The following is a 22,479-nucleotide window of genomic DNA, read 5'->3' as shown; positions in this document are numbered from 1 at the left end:
CTCAGAAACCCTAGAAATCCTCAAAAACCCCAGAAATCCCTCAAAAAACCCCAGAAATCCCTCAAAAAACCACAGAAATCCCTCAAAAAACCCCCAGAAATCCCTCAAAAACCCCCAGAAATCCTCAAAACCCCCAGAAATCCTCAGAACCCCCAGAAATCCTCAAAACCCCCCAGAAATCCTCAAAAACCCCCAGAAATCCTCAAAAACCCCAGAAATCCTCAAAAACCCCCAGAAATCCCTCAAAAAACCCCAGAAATCATCAAAACCCAGAAATCATCAAAACCCCCAGAAATCCCTCAAAAACCCCCAGAAATCCTCAAAAACCCCCAGAAATCCTCAAAAACCCCCAGAAATCCTCAAAACCCCCAGAAATCATCAAAAACCCCCAGTAATCCCTCAAAAACCCCCAGAAATCCTCAAAAACCCCCAAAAATCATCAAAAACCCCCAGAAATCCTCAAAAACCCCCAGAAATCCCTCAAAAACCCCCAGAAATCCTCAAAAACCCCCAGAAATCCTTAAAAACCCCAGAAATTTTCAATCCCAGGCTCCTGGATTGCACTGAACACACTGAAAACTGAAGGGAGAAATCCAGCTGTGGATAATAAATTTTTTCATAGCAAATTCCAAAATTACACTGATTTTTCTTCAGTTTTTTTTTTTGCTTTAGGCTGTGCAGTTTGTGAGGAGCCAAACCCACACTGATCCCACATGAACCGAGGATCCCTTGGGGGAAAAGGAGGATTTGTGGACTTGCAAAAGGAGCAAATTGTAGAATCACAAATCAGCATTTCCCTGGCCTGGTTCCACATGAACATTGCCCGGCTCGGGCAGAGAACAGCTCTGCTCTGTGACCTGCGGGGCTCAAATAACTCCCATAAATATTTCACACCAATCTTTTAACTCTCCCTCACATGAAATATTCAGCAGCAGAGGAAAAGTCTCCTCGTGCCTCTGTTGCTCACCCATTTTTGGCAGTTCCAGCTGCTCAGGGCAATAAATCCATGGCTCTTTTATTCTTGTTTTTCTCTCTTTTTCCAGCCTTTCCTGGTGTCAGCACGGGGAAAATACAACTTCAAAATAACGAGGAATGCCAAGGTGGGATTCACTGCAAAAAAAGAGAGCAGAGCCTGCCAGCCTGCCCAGCAGGTAATCATGGATCAATTATAGAGATTATTTGCTACTCATTTGCATATTCCTCAATAAAAATTCAGTCAGGCTTGAATTTTGCCACGATAATTCTCAGATAATCGATTTGGGCTTGCTGAAATTCGCAGAGTAACAGGTGGAAAAAAAGCTTAGAGCACAAATACAGAACACTGGGCTTAATTGGCATAATACATCTCAGAAGATGAAGATTCTGCACCATGCAATTAGAAAATATTGAAATTAGGGAATTGGTAATCAGGGGATTGAAATTAGGGAACTGAATTTGGGGAATGTTTTGGGTGAAGCCGGATACGTTTGAGCGATTCAGTTCAAACTGGAATTCCAGTTTAAACTGGGAATGCAGCCTGCACAATGAGCTGCTTTGCAGGGGAAAAAACTGAGAGGAATTTGGGTTTTTATTTTTCTTTTCCCAGGTTTTTTCTGCCCCGGAGGGAACAGCAGCGTGGTGCCCGTGCCGTGCCCGCCGGGGACGTTCCGCGCCGAAGGGGCGGCGCTGCCCTCGCACCGCTGCCTGCCCTGCCCCGTGGACTTCTCCAACCCCAGGCCTGGCCAAAAATTCTGTTTTCCCTGTGGCTCCGAGGCGGTGCAGCCTGCAGAGGGGCAGAGAACCTGCGTGTGCCTGGGGAAAGGGCAGGTGTTCCAGGTAAAGGCGAAATTCATATTGATTCCCCAGTAAATTCACTTTTTTTGCTCGTTCTCGCCTTTGCTTTGTCTCTTTGTCTGCAGGAAAAAGGATGGGCACATGAGGTTTATAAATATTCTGAATTTATCAGGGTTATGGTGATGATTTGCGAAGGCTGAGCTGGAACAGAGACTGGGCAGAGCCAGAGAATAAAGCAGGGATTTATTGAAAGGCCTTTAGGGCACACCTTGGGCAGGACAAGAGCCTGACCAGGGCTGCACCCAAGGGGGACACAAAATGGGGACAAAATGGGCACAAAAATGGACCCAAAATGGTGACAAAATAGACAAATGGTCACAAGGTCTCACACTTTGATAAGTTTTGGTCTATTTTGCATTTTGGGGTTTAATTGTCCAATTCCAGCTCCAGGCTGTGAGGTCCCATCCTCCTTGTTCCTCCCTCCAGCCACCCTTGTTTGTGCTTTTGGGCTGAAAGTTCTCCTTGTTCTCCAGCAGGAACAGGATTTGTTTTGTGTCCCTGTGCAGAGCTGAGTGACCCTGAGTGTGAGCTCAGAGCTGCACCCTGGGCAGCAGAAAATCTGAAAAATACGAAAGATAAAACTTATGAAAACTTATGAAAGATAAAAATATGATAAATAAAAATATGATAGATAAAAATATGATAGATAAAAATATGAAAGAAAAAACTTCAGGCATCAACATCAATCCTCCCCTTCACTGGGAGGTTTGGGGTGGGGTGTGTGGCCAGCAAAGTGCACATTTAGGTTCTTAAATCCCTCTTTTTGCATTCCCAGCCTCGGGACGGGCTCTGCGCCTGCCCCCCGGGTTTCAGGAGGGCTGGCAGGGATGGGAAGCTCTGTGCCAGGCTGAGCTACCCCGTGTGCCACCCCCCAGCCTCCCGCAACCAGGACGGGCAGTGCCTGAGCAGCGCGGGATGGGCTCGGTACTGCTCCCACAAGGTATTTCCACCTTTGAGAATCCCCAAACTGGGCAGAAAATACCCCAAAAAAGCAAAATTCCCAAGCTCGTCCTTCACAGGGCACAGCCAGCACGGTGCTCGAGGGTTATTTGTGTTTCCATGGGAGGTTTTACCTCTTTTTTCAGCTTTGGGAATGCCTGGATATTCTATTCTATTCTATTCTATTCTATTCTATTCTATTCTATTCTATTCTATTCTATTCTATTCTATTCTATTCTATTCTATTCTATTCTATTCTATTCCATCCCATTCCCATTCCCATTCCATTCCATTCCATTCCATTCCATTCCATTCCATTCCATCCCATTCCCATTCCCATTCCCATTCCCATTCCCATTCCCATTCCCATTCCATTCCCATTCCCATTCCCATTCCCATTCCCATTCCCATTCCATTCCCATTCCCATTCTCATTCCCATTCCATTCCCATCCCCATTCCCATTCCCATTCCCATTCCCATTCCCATTCCCATTCCCATTCCCATTCCCATTCCCTTTCCCATTCCCATTCCCATTCCCATTCCTTCTCTATCCTATCCTGTATATTCTATATAAACGTATTTATACAATATATATACACATATATATTCTATATAGATTTATTTATAGACTATATATACACCTTACATAGTCTATATATTTATTTATATCTATATTTACTTTTTAATTATTATTTTTTATATATTTATGAATATATTCGTGAATAGATTTGTGAATAGATTTGTGAATAGATTTGTGAATAGATTTGTGAATAGATTTGTGAATAGATTTATATTTATATATAAATATTTATGGATATATTTATGACTCTAAGAAGGGATTTCCATCTCCTGGGGCTGTTTTCTGCTCTCACATCTCACGCTGGCCCTGAGGAGTGCAGGGATCCCGGGAATAAACCCTGAGCCCCCCAAATTCTGCTGTTTCTCCCTCTTCTCTCTCAGGGTCATTGATTCCCTGAGATTCTCCTTGGGGTTGGTGTTCCCCAAGGTGCTCAGGGTTCCCCCAGGGTTGCTGTTCCCTGGGAGTTTCCCCTGGGTTGCTGTTCCCAGAGTTAATCAGGTTTTCAGGCTTCTCTCTGCCCTGGGTGTTTCACACCAGAGGTAGAGACGACAAGCTGAGTCCCCAGTGCACATTTCCAAGGTTGTTTATTCTTCATTATCTCAGTTCTGTCCCAGCTCTGCCAGGCCTCCCTGGCAGGGAACCTGATCTCAGTTGTGTCCCAGCTCTGTGAGGCGTCCCCAGCAGAGCAGGACACGCGGGGGACTGGGCGGCTCAGAGAGCCCCACACCTTATGTACAGTACCCCTGACCCAACCACTGTCCACAAGGAACTTTTTATTTACAAAATTGTACCAATGCCTACTGCCTATGCTAACATGTCAGTTCTACTCTAAACCAATCTCTAAAACCCAACTCAGCACAAGATGGGGGACGAGAGCAAGAACAAGGAGCACAGGGGCCACTCCCCAATTCCTCCATCCTGTCTCTTCAGCCCCATATGCTAAGAATCCTAATTTCTATATTTATATTCTATAATAAACCATCCACTACTTATTTTAAATTCTTAGGGTTTGTGATTCTTCCTGCATGTGAGTGTTCACTGCCATGGACAGGGCTCAGAGTCAGTGTCCTCCTGGGATCTGTGTGGGTCTAACTGAGCCCCCTGGACAGATCCCAGACCTCCCTGGACAGACCCCAGACCCCCCTGGACAGGTCCCAGACCCCCCTGGACAGATCCAAGACCCTCCTGGACAGATCCCAGACCCCCTTGGACAGATCCCAGACCCCCTCTACAGATCCCAGACCCCCTTGGACAGATCCCAGACCCCCTTGGACAGACCCCAGACCCCCCTGGACAGATCCCAGACCCCCCTGGACAGACCCCAGACCCCCCTGGACAGACCCCAGACCCCCCTGGACAGATCCCAGACCCTCCTGGACGGATCCCAGACCCCCCTGGACAGACCCCAGACCCCCTTGGACAGACCCCAGACCCCCTGGACAGATCCCAGACCCCCCTGGACAGATCCCAGACCCTCCTGTACAGATCCCAGACCCTCCTGTACAGATCCCAGACCCCCCTGGACAGACCCCAGACCCTCCTGTACAGATCCCAGACCCCCTGTACAGATCCCAGACCCCCCTGGACAGACCCCAGACCCTCCTGGACAGATCCCAGACCCTCCTGGACAGATCCCAGACCCCTTGGACAGATCCCAGACCCTCCTGGACAGACCCAGACCCCCCTGGACAGACCCCAGACCCCCTGGACAGACCCCAGAGCCCCCTGGACAGACCCCAGACCCCCTGGACAGACCCCAGACCCCCCTGTACAGATCCCAGACCCCCCTGTACAGATCCCAGACCCCCTGTCCGGTCTCCAAACCCTCCAGGGTGGCCACAGGGATGTTCTAGACTCCGACACTTGTCCCCCTCAGGTCTGCGCTGTCCCCGAGGATTTCCGGGGCTATGACAAAGCCCTTGGCCTCTGCATTTGTCACTCTGCCAGCCTGGAGGAGATTTGCAACTCCCAGTGCAGAATGCAACAAAACCTCCCCCTGCATCTCTCCTGTGCAGGGGGAAAAGCTCAGCTGGTCATCACCCACACCAATGGCAGCAAGGTGAGGAAAATAAAATAAAATTTTAGCTATAAAGAATAAAATTTATTATTTATAAAAGAAATAACTTAAATAAAAGTGATTTTCACCACCCCCCTGCTCCTGGGAGGCTCTGCCCTTCCCTCCTTCTGCACTGAAAATTCCAGAATGCAACAACAAGGAAAAAAAATCCCCGAATATTATTGTAAAGTGCTTTTAAATTGTATTTTAACCATGAAAAAATTAAGGTTAAAAAATTAAAAAATCTGAATTATTTTTCTCTCAGACTGCTGTTCTGTTAGAAGGCTCAAGGAAAGTTCTACCAAATCCAAATTTCTCCTTGGAAGACGCCTGTGCTGCAGGACAGCAAACGCACCCCGTGCACGTCGTGGAGATGGGCGGTGAGGGATTATCGGGGTTTGCACACAAAAAATGCAAATAATGAGAAATCTCCGTGTTTGTATCCTGAGAACAGCAATGGAAGTTTAGAACTCTGCATCAAATTTATCCTGCTCGGTCTCAGAGTATTCATTTGAAATTTGGGCATTTCCAGAGGAAATTGTGCATTTCCAAAGGAGATTTTTTTTTGTATTTCCAGAGGAAATTTGTGCATTTCTAAAGGATTTTTTTTTTTTTTGTATTTCCAGAGGAGATTTCTGCCTTTCCAAAGGAGATTTGTGCCTTTCCAGAAGAAATTTTTGTATTTCCAGAGAAATTTTGTGCATTTCCAAAGGAAATTTGTGCATTTCCAGAGGAAATTTGTGCAATTCCAAAGGAAATTTTTGTATTTCCAAAGGAAATTTGTGCCTTTCCAGAGGAAATTTGTGCATTTCCAAAGGAAATTTTTGTATTTCCAGAGGAGATTTGTGCATTTCCAAAAGAAATTTGTGCATTTCCAAAGGAGATTTTTTTTTTTTTTTTTTTGTATTTCCAGAGGAAATTTGTGCATTTCTAAAGGATTTTTTTTTTTGTATTTCCAGAGGAGATTTCTGCCTTTCCAAAGGAGATTTGTGCATTTCCAGAAGAAATTTTTGTATTTCCAGAGAAATTTTGTGCATTTCCAAAGGAAATTTGTGCCTTTCCAGAGGAAATTTGTGCAATTCCAAAGGAAATTTTTGTATTTCCAAAGGAAATTTGTGCCTTTCCAGAGGAAATTTGTGCAATTCCAAAGGAAATTTTTGTATTTCCAAAGGAAATTTGTGCCTTTCCAGAGGAAATTTGTGCAATTCCAAAGGAAATTTTTGTATGTCCAAAGGAAATTTGTGCCTTTCCAGAGGAAATTTGTGCAATTCCAAAGGAAATTTGTGCCTTTCCAAAGGAAATCTTTGCATTTCCAGAGGAGATTTGTGCCTTTCCAGAGGAAATTTGTGCATTTCCAAAGGAAAATTTGTATTTCCAGAGGAAATTTTTGTATTTCCAGAGGAAATTTGTGCATTTCCAGTAGCAGAGGAAGGGGCAGATATTCAGATTTCTTCCCCAAATTACAACAAACACAGCTGGAATCCCTTCTCAGGCCCTTTACCTTATTATTTTCCTTGGGATTGAGATTTTAATGTGCTTTTACTGAGTAAAATTCAGAGTTAAGAAATTTCCCCAAAGAATTCCAGGTCCAGGTCAAACCGCACAATTTTGCACAGCCAGAAAATTTAATACCATTAGGAAATTTAATACCAACATCAGGAAATTTAATACCAACATCAGGAAATTTAATACCATTAGGAAATTTAATACCATTAGGAAATTTAATACCAACATCAGGAAATTTAATACCAATATTAGGAAATTTAATACCATTAGGAAATTTAATATCAACAATGTTTGCCCCTCTGCTCTGTGCAGGTTCATTTTTTTCAACCAAGGTAAAGCAGTTGCTGGATTAAAAAAAAAAACCCAAAAAAACCCAAAGCAAGGCACAAACATTTTAAAAACTGCCCTAAAATGAGAATAATTTGATTTAAAATTGATCCCGTTTGGGTTTCGAGCTTGCAGGTCATGCCTGGGGGCCGTGCTGAGCAGATATTCCAGAAGGAAAAGTAAAATTCAGATTAAAATTCACACTGAAAAGCAGAAATGACCAATATTTTCTTTTTTACCACCCCAGAGAAAGGATTTTTAGGGGTTTATAATCCTGACCCTCAGCGAATCCACGACCTCCTCATGCTGGACGAGGCTCCCTCACTCCATAAAACTCCAGGTGAGTTCTGCACACCCCGAAATTCGCATTTAATAATAATAATTAACTAATTAAAATTAATTGTGTTTTGTCACGTGCACACAGCCCCTGCCGTGCCCCGCAGGGAACACTCAGAAATGGAGAAATTCCCCCAGAAAATCCCAAATTGAGCTGAATTCGGTGTGGCCGTGCTGCTCCTCAGCTCCTGCCGGGATTTTCTGCTCACGTTCCTCATTCGGGCAGAGCTGGGATCCCTCTGGAATTTTCTGTTTCTCTCATTCCACACTGGCTTCACAGCAAACCTAATTCAGAAATTAAATTTATATTTAATTCAAAAATATATAGAACACATGCATGTATATATTCTCTATATACACACATATACATTCTATTTATTTATATTTGTATTTGTATTTATATTTATATTTAGTAGTCACATTTTGTTTATTCTATATTTATATTTCTATTTTTTATTTGTTTATATTTTTACATCTAAATTTTTATTTTTATTTTATATTTCTATTTTTTATTTTTATTTCTTTATTTTTATATTTTCTATTTTTATACTTTTATTCCTATATTCTTATTTTCAATTTTTATTTTTTATTTTTTATTTCATATTTTCATTTTCATTTTTTTCCTGTATTTTTATTTTCACTTTTTTAATTTTTATTTTTTATTTTATATTTCTATATTTTCATTTTCATTTTTTATTTTTATATTTATTTTTTATTTTATATTTCTATATTTTCGTTGTCTTTTTTTTACTTTTATATTTTCATTTTTATTTTTTTACTTTTATATTTTTAATTTTTTAATTTTTTTATATTTCTATATTTTTATTTCCATTTTTATATTTTTACTTTTATATTTTTAATTTTTTAATTTTTTATTTTTTTATATTTCTATATTTTCATTTCCATTTTTATATTTTTACTTTTATATTTTTAATTTTTCTATTTTTTATTTTTTAATATTTCTATATTTTCATTTCCATTTTTATTTTTTTACTTTTATATTTTCATTTTTATTTTTTTACTTTTATATTTTATATTTTTAAATTTTTTATTATTTTTTTATATTTCTATATTTTCATTTCCATTTTTATTTTTTTACTTTTATATTTTCATTTTTATTTTTTTACTTTTATATTTTATATTTTTAAATTTTTTATTATTTTTTTATATTTCTATATTTTCATTTTCATTTTTATTTTTTTATTTTTTTACATATTTTTCCATTTTTATAATGTTTATTTTTTATATTTTATATTTCTATATTTTCATTTTCATTTTTTACTTTTTTTTATTTTTTACTTTTTTATTATTATTTTTCCATTTTTATAATGTTTATTTTTTATATTTTTATGGCTGTCTTTATGAACACATTTCTGACTCTCAGACCTCTCCTGAGGCTGTGTCTGCTCTCACAGATCCCGGGGAGCGCAGGGAGCAAATCCCGACCCCCCCAAATTCCACATCCAAATCCAAATCCCAATTTTTGGGCATCCTCAACCCCACCGTGTGCATCGGCCCCAGCGAGACCCTGCTGTTCCTCCTGTCCAGGGAGCATTTCCCGCTTTATGACGTGTGAGTAAAACCAGACAATTCCAATTTAGTTTAATTTCTTATTTTATAAAAAACTCAGCCAAGGCAATTTTACCTCAGCACAGAGAAATTCTTCACTTTTTCCCAACCTGGATTGAAAGGAAACGCGAGTGGGAACAGCAAAATTCGAATTATTTGGCCAAAATTCAGTGTATTTTTCACAGAGAGGGCTGTGCACTGTAGGAAACAGCGTTTAAATCAGTAAGAAATTAAATATTTATTCATTAAAATAGGCAAAATCCAATCTGTACTTCCAGCTCCTGATCCCTGGCCGGGCTGTTCCTGACCTAGGAGGGCTCCCAGGGATTATTTTTGCACAGATAATTAAAAATTAAAATTAAAATTAAAATTAAAATTAAAATTAAAATTAAAATTAAAATTAAAATTAAAATTAAAATTGAATTAAAATTAAAATTAAAATTAAAAAATAAAATTAAAAATAAAATTAAAATTAAAATTAAAATTAAATTAAAAATTCCTTCCCCTTAGGGCCAATTCTTGTATTTTTGGAGGGGAAGAGGTGCTTGGATCATCCCAAATAAATTTGGGAGAGGAAAAATCGGAGCTGTGGGGAAATTTCAGTGCCCAAAACTCCACACGGATGCTCCTGGTGGGATGGAAAAAATCTGAATTTCTAAATCTGTGCCCTGTTTTTGAACTGAGAAGGAAAAATAATTAAAAGAAAAATAAATAAATAAATAAATAAAATTTAAAAATATATAAATAAATAAAAAATAAAATAAAGAAAAATAAAAATAAACGACAAGAAATATTTCTTTTTTCCCTCCTAGAAACAACCTGTTCAACACGAACGCTGAGTTTGACTGGGGAGATTTCCGGAGCCTGAGGGAGGAACTGAGGGAAATTCCCAGGAATTCCCAGGAATTTTTCCTGTTCCTTTTCCACTTCCAGGCCCCCGGCACGTACGTGCTCCGCCTGAGCAGCAACAAGCACAAGAGGATGGTTTGTACCCAGAAAAATCCTCCTTTTCTTTTAATAAATATAAAAATTAAATTTTTATAAAGTATTTAAAATTATATTTTTATAAGATATTTTATGAAGTATTTAAAATTATATTTTATAAGATATTTTTCTATTATATTAAATTATGAAACCCTATATATTCTATATTATTAAATTATTAAACCCTATTATATATTTCTATTATATTAAAATAGAAAATATTTTTATATGCATATATTATAAATATATAGAATATATTTCTATATTTTATATTGTATTTCTGCAAATAATATAATGATGAAATTAATAAATATAAATGACAGTAGAGATAATATAAATAATATAAATAATATAAATAATATAAATAATATAAATAGAGTTAAATTAAAATAATAATTTAATATAAAGAATACTATAGTATAAGTATCTTTGTATTGTATTTTTATAAATAATTAATAATAATAGCAATAAAATTAATAAATGTAAATGACGATATAAGTAATATAAATAATATAAATAATATAAGTAATATAAATAATATAAATAATAGAAGAAAATAATAGTTTAATATAAATAATACTATAAGCATATTTATATTTTATTTTTATAAATAGTATAATAATAAAAATATTAAATATAAAACGACTATTAATAATATAAATAATATAATAAAATTAATCAATACAAATAATAATATAATATAGGTAATAATGTAATATGAGTATATGTATATTGATTTTATAATTAATATAATAATATTTTGATAAATAGTTAATATAATAATTCAATTAATAAATATAAATGTCAGTATGAATAATATAAATTATATAACTTACACAAAAATTAGTATATGAAAATAATAGTTTGACAGAAATAAAATTATTATTATAAATATAATATAATAAATGTAATAAAAATGATATGATAGTAAATATGATATGGTAATAAAAATGATATAGTAATAAATATGATATGGTAATAAATATGATATGGTAATAAATATGATATGATAATAATGATACGATAAATATATGATAATAAAAATTATATGATAATAAATGTGGTAAGGTAATAAATGTGGTATGGTAATAAATATGATATTATCATAAAAGTGATATTAAAATAAATATTATATGATAATAAATATGATATTAAAATAAATATGATATGATAATAAATATGATAATATATTATATGATTATATGATTATATGATGTGTTATGATAATTTGATATGCTAATAAATATGATATAATAAATATGACATGACAATAATTATGATCTATTTATAGTATATAATATGTATTTATAGCATACGATAGATAAAAATTATATATATAATATATTAAAATATCTATATTAAAAATTATATCTATTATTATTATATATTATATATTATTATTATTAAAATATATATTAAAATTATATATTATTATTAATATTATATATTATTATTAAAATATATTAAAAATTATATATATTATTATTAAATATATATTATTATTAAAATATATATTTTAAATTATATATTATTAAATATTATATATTAGATATTAAAATATCTATTTAAAATTATATATATTATTATTAAATATTATATATTATTAGATATTAAAATATCTATTTAAAATTATATATTATTATTGAATATTATATATATTATTATTATTATTAAATTATATATATTAAAAATATATATATTATTATAGACAACTTTTAAGGCTGCAGAAACAACACTGAGCATCCTTTCACAGTGCGGAAATAAAGGCGAGTTGGGGTGTGTGTGTGAGCACAGAGCCCGCACTGATCCCCGCTGTCCCCTGGGTGTCCCCGCAGCTGCTGCGGGCGCTGCCCGCGGGGACGCGCTGCCGCCACCGGGGCCCGTTCGCGCCCGGCTCCCCCCGGGCCGCGCTGGGGACGGGGGCGGCCCCGGGCACGGAGCTGCCGCTGGCACCGGACCGGGCACCGCTGCTGCTGCTCCTGCTCCTGCTCCTGCTGCTCCTGTTCCTGCTGCTCCTGCTGCTGCTGCTCCCCCTGGCACCGCCTGTAAGTCAAACAAACCCCTCTGAATACACAACACCACAACATTTCACATTGTTGTTATAAAACACCACAACATTTCACATTGTTGGTATAAAACACCACAACATTTCACATTCTTGTTATAAATGAAGAGGTCCCTGATAATTTAACCCTCCTTATTCCCCTCAAGGGTCTCAGCTAGCTCAGCCCTTCTCAGGCTTAGGAGGATTATATCAAGAGAGACAGGATAAGGATTCCAAAGAGGCTCTCACGTTTTCTTTGTTGCAGATATTTTTATTCCAGGATGGTGTCTCAGGAGAGAGAGAGATCTTGGGGGACAGGGCTCTTTTCTCAGGGTTTCTGAGGGAGGGGCGAGCTGGCACACAGCCCATGGGGTCAGAAGGGGAAGGAAGGGTCAAATACATGACAGGAGTTCCAGGGGTCCCTGAGGGAGAAGAAATTATTTCTCTAGGGGGATGTAACAGGTCCCCAAAACATCCGAGTTCAAACTGAGCAGCAATTTTAATTAAGGTGAATGTAATTAAATAAAAAAAATGTATTCAAATAAAAAGGTGTTGCGTTCTTTATAAAAGGATATATTTTTTATTTATTTATTTTTAAATTTTTTCTTTATTTTAATTTTTAAAATTTATTTATTTTTATAACATTATAGTTACAATTTAGCACGAGCCATGCTCATTCATTACATTGTGAACCCACCATTTGTCCGCTCCTCATTTTATAGGCAATGTTATAAGAGAACCCTATAATTTAATAAGATTTTCTGTTCCCTTCAGCACCACCTTGAGGCTGAAAATCAGAATAAATTGTGACCCAACCCCATTTTATGTCTTATATCTAGTAAAAATTCATCCCCACGAACTGAGCCCATCAAAACCCCAATATATTTATAAATAACCCCAAAAAATCCCATCAAAACCTGGTTCATAAAGCTCTCTAAGACACTCAAGGTATAGATTAATTCCATTCTTATTTTCTGGTTAATCAACGAGACAACATTATTCATTTCTTTTTAATGCCTGACCAAAACCACCTCAAAATAAAGAGGCTGAAAATCAGAATAAATTGTGACCCAACCCCATTTTATGTCTTATATCTTGTAAAGATTCATCCCCATGAACTGAGCCCATCAAACCCCCAATATATTTATAAATAACCCCCAAAAATATCCTATAAAAACCCCATCAAAACCTGGTTCATAAATCTCTCTAAGACATTCAAGGCATAGATCAATTCCATTCTTATTTTCTGGTTAATCAATAAAACACCATTTTTCATTTCTTTTAAAGACCTGACCAAAACTACCTCAAAATAAAGACTCAAATGTTATTTTTACCAAAAAACCTGCGAGTCATAAATAAATTTCTCCCATTTTTATTCATGTGCCATCCAGATTTGCTCTCCTAATTCAACCAGAAGTGACCACAACACACCTGAGGGCAGCTTCAAACCCAAAAACCCCCTCAAAAAATTCAATTTTTTTTTTCTAGCACTTCTGAATTCAGCAGGTTTTTTTCCCTGCAGCCAGACTCCTGAGGTAATGATAGAAAATGTGATTTATTCACCAGCAGATTATTTCACTTCCCCTCGGTTTCATCTGGGATCGCTAATCCTGCTGGTTCAGAACCAATTAATGATTATTAATAATCACAAACCAGGCGCTCAGGGTGGTGATGGATGATGAATCACGTCCATGGGAGATGTAAAATAAAGAAAATGGAATTATTTGATGATTTTTTTTTGCAGTTCCTGTGGCAGGGCCTGGGCTGGGCGCGGAGGGGCAGCCCCAGCCCCGCGTTCCGCAGGCAGCAGCTCCGGTACAGCCTGGACAGATATTCCTCCAAAATTCCGGCGGTTTTTGCTGTGAGAAAAGCTCATCCCTCACTGCAGCACCGGGCTGGGCACTCCTGCGGCGCTGCTGGGACAGGTCAGGCAGTAAAAACCCCAAAAAACCCAAAAAACCCCCCAAAAAACCCCCAAAGAAACCCCAAAGAAACCCCCAAAGAAACCCCCAAAACACCCCAAAACCCCAAAAAAACCCAAAAAAAACCCCCAAAACCCCCCCAAAAACCCTCCAAAGAAACCCCCCAAAAAACCCCAAAACAACCCCCCAAACCCCCCCCAAAACCCCCCCATAAAACCCCCCAAAACCTCCCAAAAACCCCCCAAAACCCCCCCAAAAAAACCCAAAAAAAAACCCCAAAAAACCCTCCAAAAGCCCCCCCCAAACCCCCAAAAAACTCCCAAAAAATCCCCCCAAAAAACCCCCCCAAAAAACCAAAGAAACCCCCCCCAAAAAAACCCAAAAACCATACAAAACAAGACACAAAAACCCAAAGAAACCCCCCCAAAAAACCAAAAACCCAAAGAAACCCCCAAAGAAAGAAACCCCCAGAGAAAGAAAGAAACCCCAAAGAAAAAAAAAACCAAAGAAAAAAGAAAAAAACACCCCAAAGGAAAAGAAACCCAAAGGAAAAGAAACCCCAAAGGAAAAAAAACCCAAAGGAAAAAAAAACCCAAAGGAAAAAAAAAAACCCAAAGAAAAAAAAACCCAAAGAAAAAAAAACCCAAAGAAAAAAAAAACCAAAGAAAAAAAAAACCCAAAGAAAAAAAAACCAAAGGAAAAAAAACCCAAAGGAAAAAAAACCCAAAGGAAAAAAACCCAAAGAAAAAAAAACCCAAAGGAAAAAAACCCAAACAAAAAAAACCCAAAGGAAAAAAAAAACCCAAAGGAAAAAAAAACCCAAAGAAAAAAAAACCCAAAGAAAAAAAAACCCAAAGAAAAAAAAAACCCAAAGAAAAAAAAACCCAAAGGAAAAAAAAACCCAAAGAAAAAAAAACCCAAAGAAAAAAAAAACACAAAGAAAAAAAAACCAAAGGAAAAAAAACCCAAAGGAAAAAAAAACCCAAAGAAAAAAAAACCCCAAAGAAAAAAAAACCCAAAGGAAAAAAAAAACCCAAAGGAAAAAAAAACCCAAAGGAAAAAAAAACCCAAAGGAAAAAAACCCCAAAGGAAAAAAAACCCAAAGAAAAAAAACCCCAAAGAAAAAAACCCAAAGAAAAGAAACCCCAAAGGAAAAAAACCCCAAAGAAAAAAAAACCCAAAGGGAAAAAAAATCCCAAAGAAAAAAAAAACCCAAAGAAAAAAAAACCCAAAGGAAAAAAAAACCCAAAGAAAAAAAAACCCAAACGAAAAAAAAACCCAAAGAAAAAAAAACCCAAAGGAAAAAAAAAAACCCAAAGGAAAAAAAACCCAAAGGAAAAAAAACCCAAAGGAAAAAAAACCCCAAAGAAACCCGGGGGGTTCTGCACAGAACAGAGCCCAAACTCCCTGCTCAGGACCAACCCAAAATCCATAAAACAGAATTAAAATAAAGAAACATCCCCAAATGAATAAAGGAAAATTCCCATTTCCAGCCCGTTTCCTGCCAGGAGGGGAGGCCTGGGAGCCCCAAGGACAAATCGACCTCGAAGCTTTTGACACCGAGGTTTTCTTTGAGCTCCTGCTCAGGCAGTCCCAGTCCGTCACCACCACCCTGGGTCACTTCAAAGAAGAGGTAAAAAACAAAATTTAGGGCTGCTTTTCATGTAGAAAAACCTAAAACCAAATTAATTTTGTCCATTCCCATTGTTTCATCAACCCTGGACAATGATGTGGATGTTTTATTTCAACTTTCATCTGTTTGGGATGTGATAAATTAATCTGTCCTCATTATATTTAGTATTTTCTAAGAGTGGCCTTAAGGAAAAATATTTTGGTTTTCTTAGAATTTTTTCTCTTGGCACTGAACTGACAATTTTTGGGAAGTGACTCCAGTTTCCAACTTCAACCTTTCGTCTGTAAAATGAAAAATAAAGTGGATTTTTTACACTGCAGAGCTGCAGGTTAAACTGAGGAGAGATAAATAAACAATTAGATGAGTCTGTTATTTGAATTTTATAGTGAATATATAAATTTTGCTGCTGGAATCAATAGGAGAGAATTTTCCAGCCTGAATCTGAACCCACCTGAGGCACAGGTGAGGTTTTAGAGACAGCAGAGGGAGCTGGAGCACAGCAAGGATTTCACAGAAAAATAATGTGGGAAAATCATCCCCCACCCTGAACATCCAAAAATCGACCCCACTTTGGGGTTTAGTCCATAAAGGGAAATTTCACCAGCTCCAGATTATCCCTTCACTCCTAATATCCGCTTTTTATTCTATTTATTTATTCATTTTCATTTCTTTTCTCTGTATTCTGTGCCTCAGGTAAAAGCTGTGTATCACAGGGTAATGAATGAAATCTCCTCGCTGGAAAAGCTTTGGATAAAGGCTCTGAGCACCCCAGGAAAGGGAGAGGATGAGAGGGTGGCAAAACAGCAGGTAAAATAGAATAAATACATAGAATAAATGAAATTTGTACGTGGAATAACAAATTGAATTTATACATGGAATAACAAATTGGATTTGTACATGGAATAACAAATTGAATTTGTACATGGAATAACAAATTGGATTCGTACACAGAATAACAAATTGAATTTGTACATGGAATAACAAATTCAAATTGTACATGGAATAACAAATTGAATTTGTACATGGAATAACAAATTCAAATTGTACGTGAAATAGTGAATTCAATTGATATACAGAACAATAATTTAGAATTCTCTTCTAGAGAATAATAATCTAGGATAACCTAATAATATTATAATAATCTAGAATTCTCTTCTAGAAATTTTAGGCACAGCCACGTAAAATGTCGCTTTTAGTACAACAGACATTTAAAATTTTATAAGCTGCAAAACAATTCCTTTGTCCATAAAGAAGAGGTGACACCCCAAAACTGCAAAGGATCAGAGCAAAATAACAAAAAATCTTACAGGAGAAAAATATTAAATATAAGTCAAAGTTCAGATCACATTTGCAATATTTCTATCGACCTGGAGGATGTGAAAAATCCGAGTTTGGCACAATAACCCCTGGGAAAGGCTTTGAAGCTGCTGTAGAATTATTGAGTCCATCTGCTGTTAATCTGTGATTTGAGTTTTTTAAGGAAAGGCAGTGAATTTGGTTGGATTCTTTCTATAAAATTCTATTTTTGACAGACACCAAGCTCTGTGTGCTCTGTGCCGTTCCCTGGGTCAGCACAGGAAATCCCTGGGTCCAGCAGAGTCTGTGGAATCTCAAATAATCCCTGGGAGTTCATCCCACAAAAACTGATCCCGCTGCTCCGGGCTGCGCTTCAGGAGCTGCAGAAAAAGAAAAAAATCAATTTATCCCCTGAGAGCCCAGGTAAGAGGGGAGAGAAAGGCACTGCCACTCCCCTTATTGCATCCTTACATTATTTCAACTTTAAATCCAGAATATTCTACAGTTCAGCTGCAAATCAGATTTTGGTTCCATTTTGTTGAAGATCTCTCCTTGGGCTTCATGAGCAAATTAAATTTGGTGGAAATTTGTGGAAATAAGGATGGACACAAATCCCTCTGGAATTCTGCCAGATTAATGGCATTAATTGTGATTTTTTTCCTTCTCACAGGTATCAGGGTGCTGAAGCAGGCAGAGCCCCCCAAGACATCCAGGATGACCCTGCTGAACCCTCAGCTCTCAGCACCTCCACACGGTAAAACAAACCAAAAAAATAAAGTTATTTTGATTTTTCTTTCTTTTTTCGCCACTGCTTCACCTCGCCTACAAAATTCCCCAGGTGAGAAACGTTTGCTCAAGAAAGCAGAGTGAGGAATGGATCGTTTAAGGAAATATTTCTGTGTTTCTTTGCACAGGGGATGGAATGAAATATAAAAGTTTCTCCTTTCTCCTCGGCCTCCTGAAGGAGCTGAACAATGAGCTCAGAGGTCTCGTGGTGGCAGCGGGGCTGGGACAGAGCCCAAGGCTGGAGAAAAGTAAATTTTACCTCTTTTTTTTCCTCACAGAACAGCCAGAATTGGGTGCACTTGGAAAATTCCTGCTCCATCTTGAGGGGGCTGTTGATTATAATCAAATTTTGCTGCACAAACTCCTCATTTATTCTCTCAGTGAAGGAGAAAGACTCAGCACTTAAAATCATCTGGATTTGCTGCTCTAATGTCACTTTGCCAGACCTTGGTTATGAGAAGTTTCTCTAGGAAAAGTAAAGATTTCCTTCATCATCCTTAAATTATTCACAATGCATTAACAGGGATTCAACTCTGCTTTGGAAAAGAATATAGAACATTTTATTATGTAAACTTTATTTAATTTATTATTTCTTTATATAACATTTTATTATGTAAAATTCACTATATTTACTATATAAAATATAAAATGATGAGAAATGCAGTGTTTTATCCACCTGTATTGCAGTGTTGCCTCTTGGACAAAAAAAATGCAAATAGAAATTAATGAATCTAATTAAATTCTACTGTTCTTGCAGCAGAAATCTCTGCTCAGGAGGCAGAGCTGGCAGCAGTGGATCCTGCAGCCCTTTCTCCCAGGGAGTTTGTGGTGTTCCAGTACGGCCTCTCCATCCTGAAATTCCTCACATTTCACATTAAAGTAAGCATTTAAAATACTGAAAATCAAAATATACCCCCAAATACTCTTCAGCCAGCAGGCTGCAAAGTTCAAATCAATTAGAATTAAAACCAAAATTAAGATCAGTTAGAGAATGACCAGTGTGCAAACAGCAGGAATTAAATTCCAAATTCTTTTAAAGTGCACAAGATCCACAGTCAGCTCTTGCATTTGTTGTTTCTTGACCACATCATTTAGGAAATGAGGAATTAATCCCTGCCTGCTGCATAATTCTGTGATAAATTTATCCCTTTCTAACTCAGAATAAGGATTCTGTCACTGTCACTGCACAGCTCTTAGCACATCTCTGGGTAAACACTCCAGGCTGTTTTGTACAGTATTAAAAATAAATTAAAATAAAGTCATTTAAACCTAAAAATTGTAGTGACTCCACCCAGAGCTCCAGGCCTGGAGAACAATTTCATTTATTTAATTAAACAACTGGAGAGAGGAAATCCTAAGGTTTTTCCAAGTGTCTCCATTCCCTGTGCAGATTTTTTTTTTTTTGGCTCTGTGCACCCAGTGCGAATCAGAGCTGGCTTTTAAATGAATTTAGATCCAATTAATCCCTGATGTTCACCAGGTTCTTACAGGAGGATTTTATTTTCCCTTCTCTTTGCAGGCTCCAGAAATCACCCTGGGCGTCGCCTCCAGCCTCCCCCAGAGCCACGCCCCGGGCAATGCCTTCAGCAATTCTTTCTTTTATCAGGTTTGCCCACTCCAATCCATTCCACGCTCTCATCTCCATCGAGATCCAGCACTGGGAAGCAAAATGAAAAGCATTAATTAAATATTTCCTAAAAGTGGCAGAGTGCTTGATATTTTCTAGGCAAAAAAAATATATATATAAGAAAAAAAATATAAGAATATACATATATATAATAATATATATATAAGAATATACATATATATAATAATATATATAAGAATATATATATAATAATATATATATAAGAATATATATATAAGAATATATATATAAGAATATATATATAAGAATATATAAGAATATACATATATAAGAATATACATATATAAGAATATACATATATAAGAATATACATATATAAGAATATATATATAAGAATATATATATATATATATATAAGAATATATATATATATAAAAGAACTCATCAAATGTTAATAACCTCCAGATATATCTGAGCACAAACCTAACACAGCAACGTTTAAATCCATATTTAATGGGAGGGTCACAGCCAAAGCACATTTAATAAATAAGCTCTGCTTTTTCAGTTTCTCACGTCCAGGTTTTGCCACTTTTCATTTCTACCCAATTCTCTCCAGGTCAGCTTTACAGGATCAGCATTTTGCTCCCCATATTTCACTTACAAACTGCTGTAATTAAATTATAAAATCTGGCTCTTCAGGCTCATTTTTTAACGTTTTCTAAGGCTCACAAAATAGAAATATAAATATAAACCTGCCTAGAGCAGAGAGGGCAGGAATGATTTAAATTCCCATCACAGATCACTGAGGGAACGTGGATATTCTGAACCACTGCACCCACCTGAAATCGAGATAAACCACGGGAAGATTTCCATCAGCTCAGCCAATTCTTGCTGTGCCTTTATCCCAGGTGGGGAAATTCCATTTTTTTTGGTTTTTTCCTCAGAATTCCAAGAGGAAACTCTTCCTGCTGAGGGAGTGCCTGGGCTCTGGGGGAGGATTCCTGCTGCTCCTGGTGCACTGCTTGGCTCACGTCACTGCTGGGGACCTCAGCCACGACTCCAATCCCCTCTTCCTGAGCCTCTTCCACCAGGTACAGCAGGATTCTCTCAATAAAATCACATTCAACTCATTTCTCTTCAAAAATCCTTATTTTAAAAGTGAAGGGTTAATGCTGCCAGAACTGAGGAAATAAAAACAAGACAGCTCCATCCTATCCCTCAGCTGGGCAGCAGGTGGGAAAATCCAACAGAAAAACACTTTAATCATCACAATTCTGGCTCAGAACAGAGATATTAATTGGAAAACCAAGCAGGAATTTGAATTTCACCCCCAACCCCTTGATGTGATGCAGGTTTTATAAACTTTTCATAAATTTAGGGGTTTTTTATTAATTTCTCCAGGCTCTGAAGGCCTGTCTGAGTGAGATGCTCTCCCTCAGGCTGCAGCTCTGCGCAGCTGCCCAGGGGGATAAATCCCAGGGGATAAATCAGATGCTGCTCAAGGAGGAGCCACTCTCCACAGAGGAAACAAACCTCATCTCCCGACTTTTGGAAGTGAGAGTGAAAAACCCCACGGAGATGGAAACCTTTGAGAAGGTAACAAGAAAAAAAATCAGCAGACCTGGCTGAAAATGTTCACCCATCCCCAATTTTTTTACATTTTAGAGCGGCAATTAAATGGTTTATAAAACTCAGCTGGTTCCAGAATACTCTGCTTAAGCAGGAAGGTTAAAATAAATTATTTAACTTGATGTAAACCATTAGGTCAGCAAAAATAGCAATATAATGAAAATGTGTTTTAAAAATCTGCAGAAAGGGTTTTAAAATTAACATTTTGCTTCTCTCTCCTTTTCTGTCTTCACAAAGAACCTCTTGCTCCGTGTGAAATCCGAGGAATCACTCAACAGCAAGTGGCTGGTGAAGAAAAAAGAGAATTTCCTTCACCCCCTGAGCAGCAGTGGAAGGGACAGCCTTGGACAGAGGGCACAGTGAGCACAATTTCTATTATTTCCTACTTAAACTTATTATTTCACCACCTTATACAGTGAAATTTGTGTTTCTGGTTCGCTCCTGCGAAGATGAAATTTTAATTCTGGCATTTCTTCTCTCTCAATTCAAACATTTCTCTGGGTTTTTTTAGGCTTGAAGAGGAAACTCTCAGTTCCTCGTTCCCCTCAGAGCTGGAGGATAAAGTGGATGCTTTAACCGAGGAGCTGGTGCAGGTTCTGGAGGATGAGCAGCAGTTTTTAAACAGCAAAGGCAATGAAGATTTGCTCTCTTATTACCTTGAAATAACCACTCTGGAGAAGGAGAGCTTGCTAAAACAAATCCAAGCCTTAGAGGAGGAAATAGCCCAGGGCAGAGAATTGTGATGCTCCAAACTCTGGTTTGGTTCCTGCTCCTCTGCATTGGGCATTCGGCTTCGAGCCAAAGTAAATCTTTTATCTTTAAATCTTTTATTTTTGCCTGAACTCCAATGTATTTTCCCTCTCCATCCCAAAGGCTCATTAAATCAGTGCAGCAATTGAAGTGACAAGAGTTTGGCTGGAGGAACTGACATTTCTGGCCACATGCAAGTGCTGAGAAGAAATATTGCTGCAAAAGCCCGGACTCAGAGTTTCCAGGAACAGCAGCAAAATATAGAAGCACTCAATTCCTCGTGTTAAATAAATTATTCTTTAAACTAATGCATCGCTCCACGAGGGGTTCTGAGGCCTCTGCAGCTGAGAGTTGCAGTTTTCTGATTTTATGACACAGCAAAAACTGCAGATGTGGTTACTTGGGTTAATTATATCTGTGCAATTACATTTAAAGTGCAAGAAATATTATTTTCCACCATTGAAGCAACTTCTAAAGTCGCTTAATTTTAGCTCTGTGCCACCACCCACCCAGGGATGTCCTACCCAAGACCATTCCTGCTCTTAAACCTTGGGAATCAGTCTCTCCTCCCAAATTCCAGAGCCAAACCCCAAAACATGAAATATTCCATATTTCCCAGTCAGTGAAGCAGCCTCCAGGGTAGATAAAAAAGCAAAGAAAGGAGAGCAAAGTCACTCAAAACTCTTTTTTTTCTTCCTAT

At 37.3% G+C, this 22,479-nt stretch overlaps 2 protein-coding genes across 4 annotated transcripts; both read left to right on the top strand.

Moving 5' to 3' along the window:
• The first annotated feature begins 662 nt into the window (after positions 1–662).
• LOC134561202 (platelet endothelial aggregation receptor 1-like) lies at positions 663–10,088 on the top strand. Of its 3 annotated transcripts, none has more exons than XM_063417984.1 (7): positions 663–1,151; positions 1,586–1,815; positions 2,609–2,773; positions 5,230–5,412; positions 5,675–5,789; positions 7,490–7,582; positions 9,960–10,088. In XM_063417984.1, exons 1-7 carry the CDS (start codon positions 917–919, stop codon positions 10,013–10,015), a joined length of 1,077 nt encoding a protein of 358 aa, XP_063274054.1. In that variant the 5' UTR covers positions 663–916; the 3' UTR covers positions 10,016–10,088. The 3 variants fall into 3 exon arrangements, with proteins under 3 accessions (XP_063274054.1, XP_063274053.1, XP_063274055.1); XM_063417983.1 differs by lacking the exon at positions 9,960–10,088 and adding an exon at positions 8,994–9,477; XM_063417985.1 differs by lacking the exons at positions 2,609–2,773; positions 9,960–10,088 and adding an exon at positions 8,994–9,477.
• On the top strand, positions 9,964–22,298 carry LOC134561201 (uncharacterized). The gene is made up of 14 exons (XM_063417982.1): positions 9,964–10,131; positions 11,967–12,176; positions 13,920–14,100; positions 15,591–15,730; positions 16,424–16,537; positions 17,263–17,449; positions 17,697–17,780; positions 17,941–18,060; positions 18,570–18,691; positions 19,332–19,418; positions 20,345–20,491; positions 20,802–20,996; positions 21,267–21,388; positions 21,541–22,298. The coding sequence occupies exons 1-14, from the start codon at positions 10,129–10,131 to the stop codon at positions 21,770–21,772; spliced, it is 1,944 nt and encodes a 647-aa protein (XP_063274052.1). The 5' UTR covers positions 9,964–10,128; the 3' UTR covers positions 21,773–22,298.
• The last annotated feature ends 181 nt before the right edge of the window (positions 22,299–22,479 follow it).

This window comes from Prinia subflava, chromosome 22 (assembly GCF_021018805.1).
Source record: "Prinia subflava isolate CZ2003 ecotype Zambia chromosome 22, Cam_Psub_1.2, whole genome shotgun sequence".
NCBI classification, from domain to species: Eukaryota; Metazoa; Chordata; class Aves; order Passeriformes; family Cisticolidae; genus Prinia; species Prinia subflava.
Note: the sequence above shows the minus strand (reverse complement) of the source record. Positions and strands in the feature narration are given on the sequence as shown.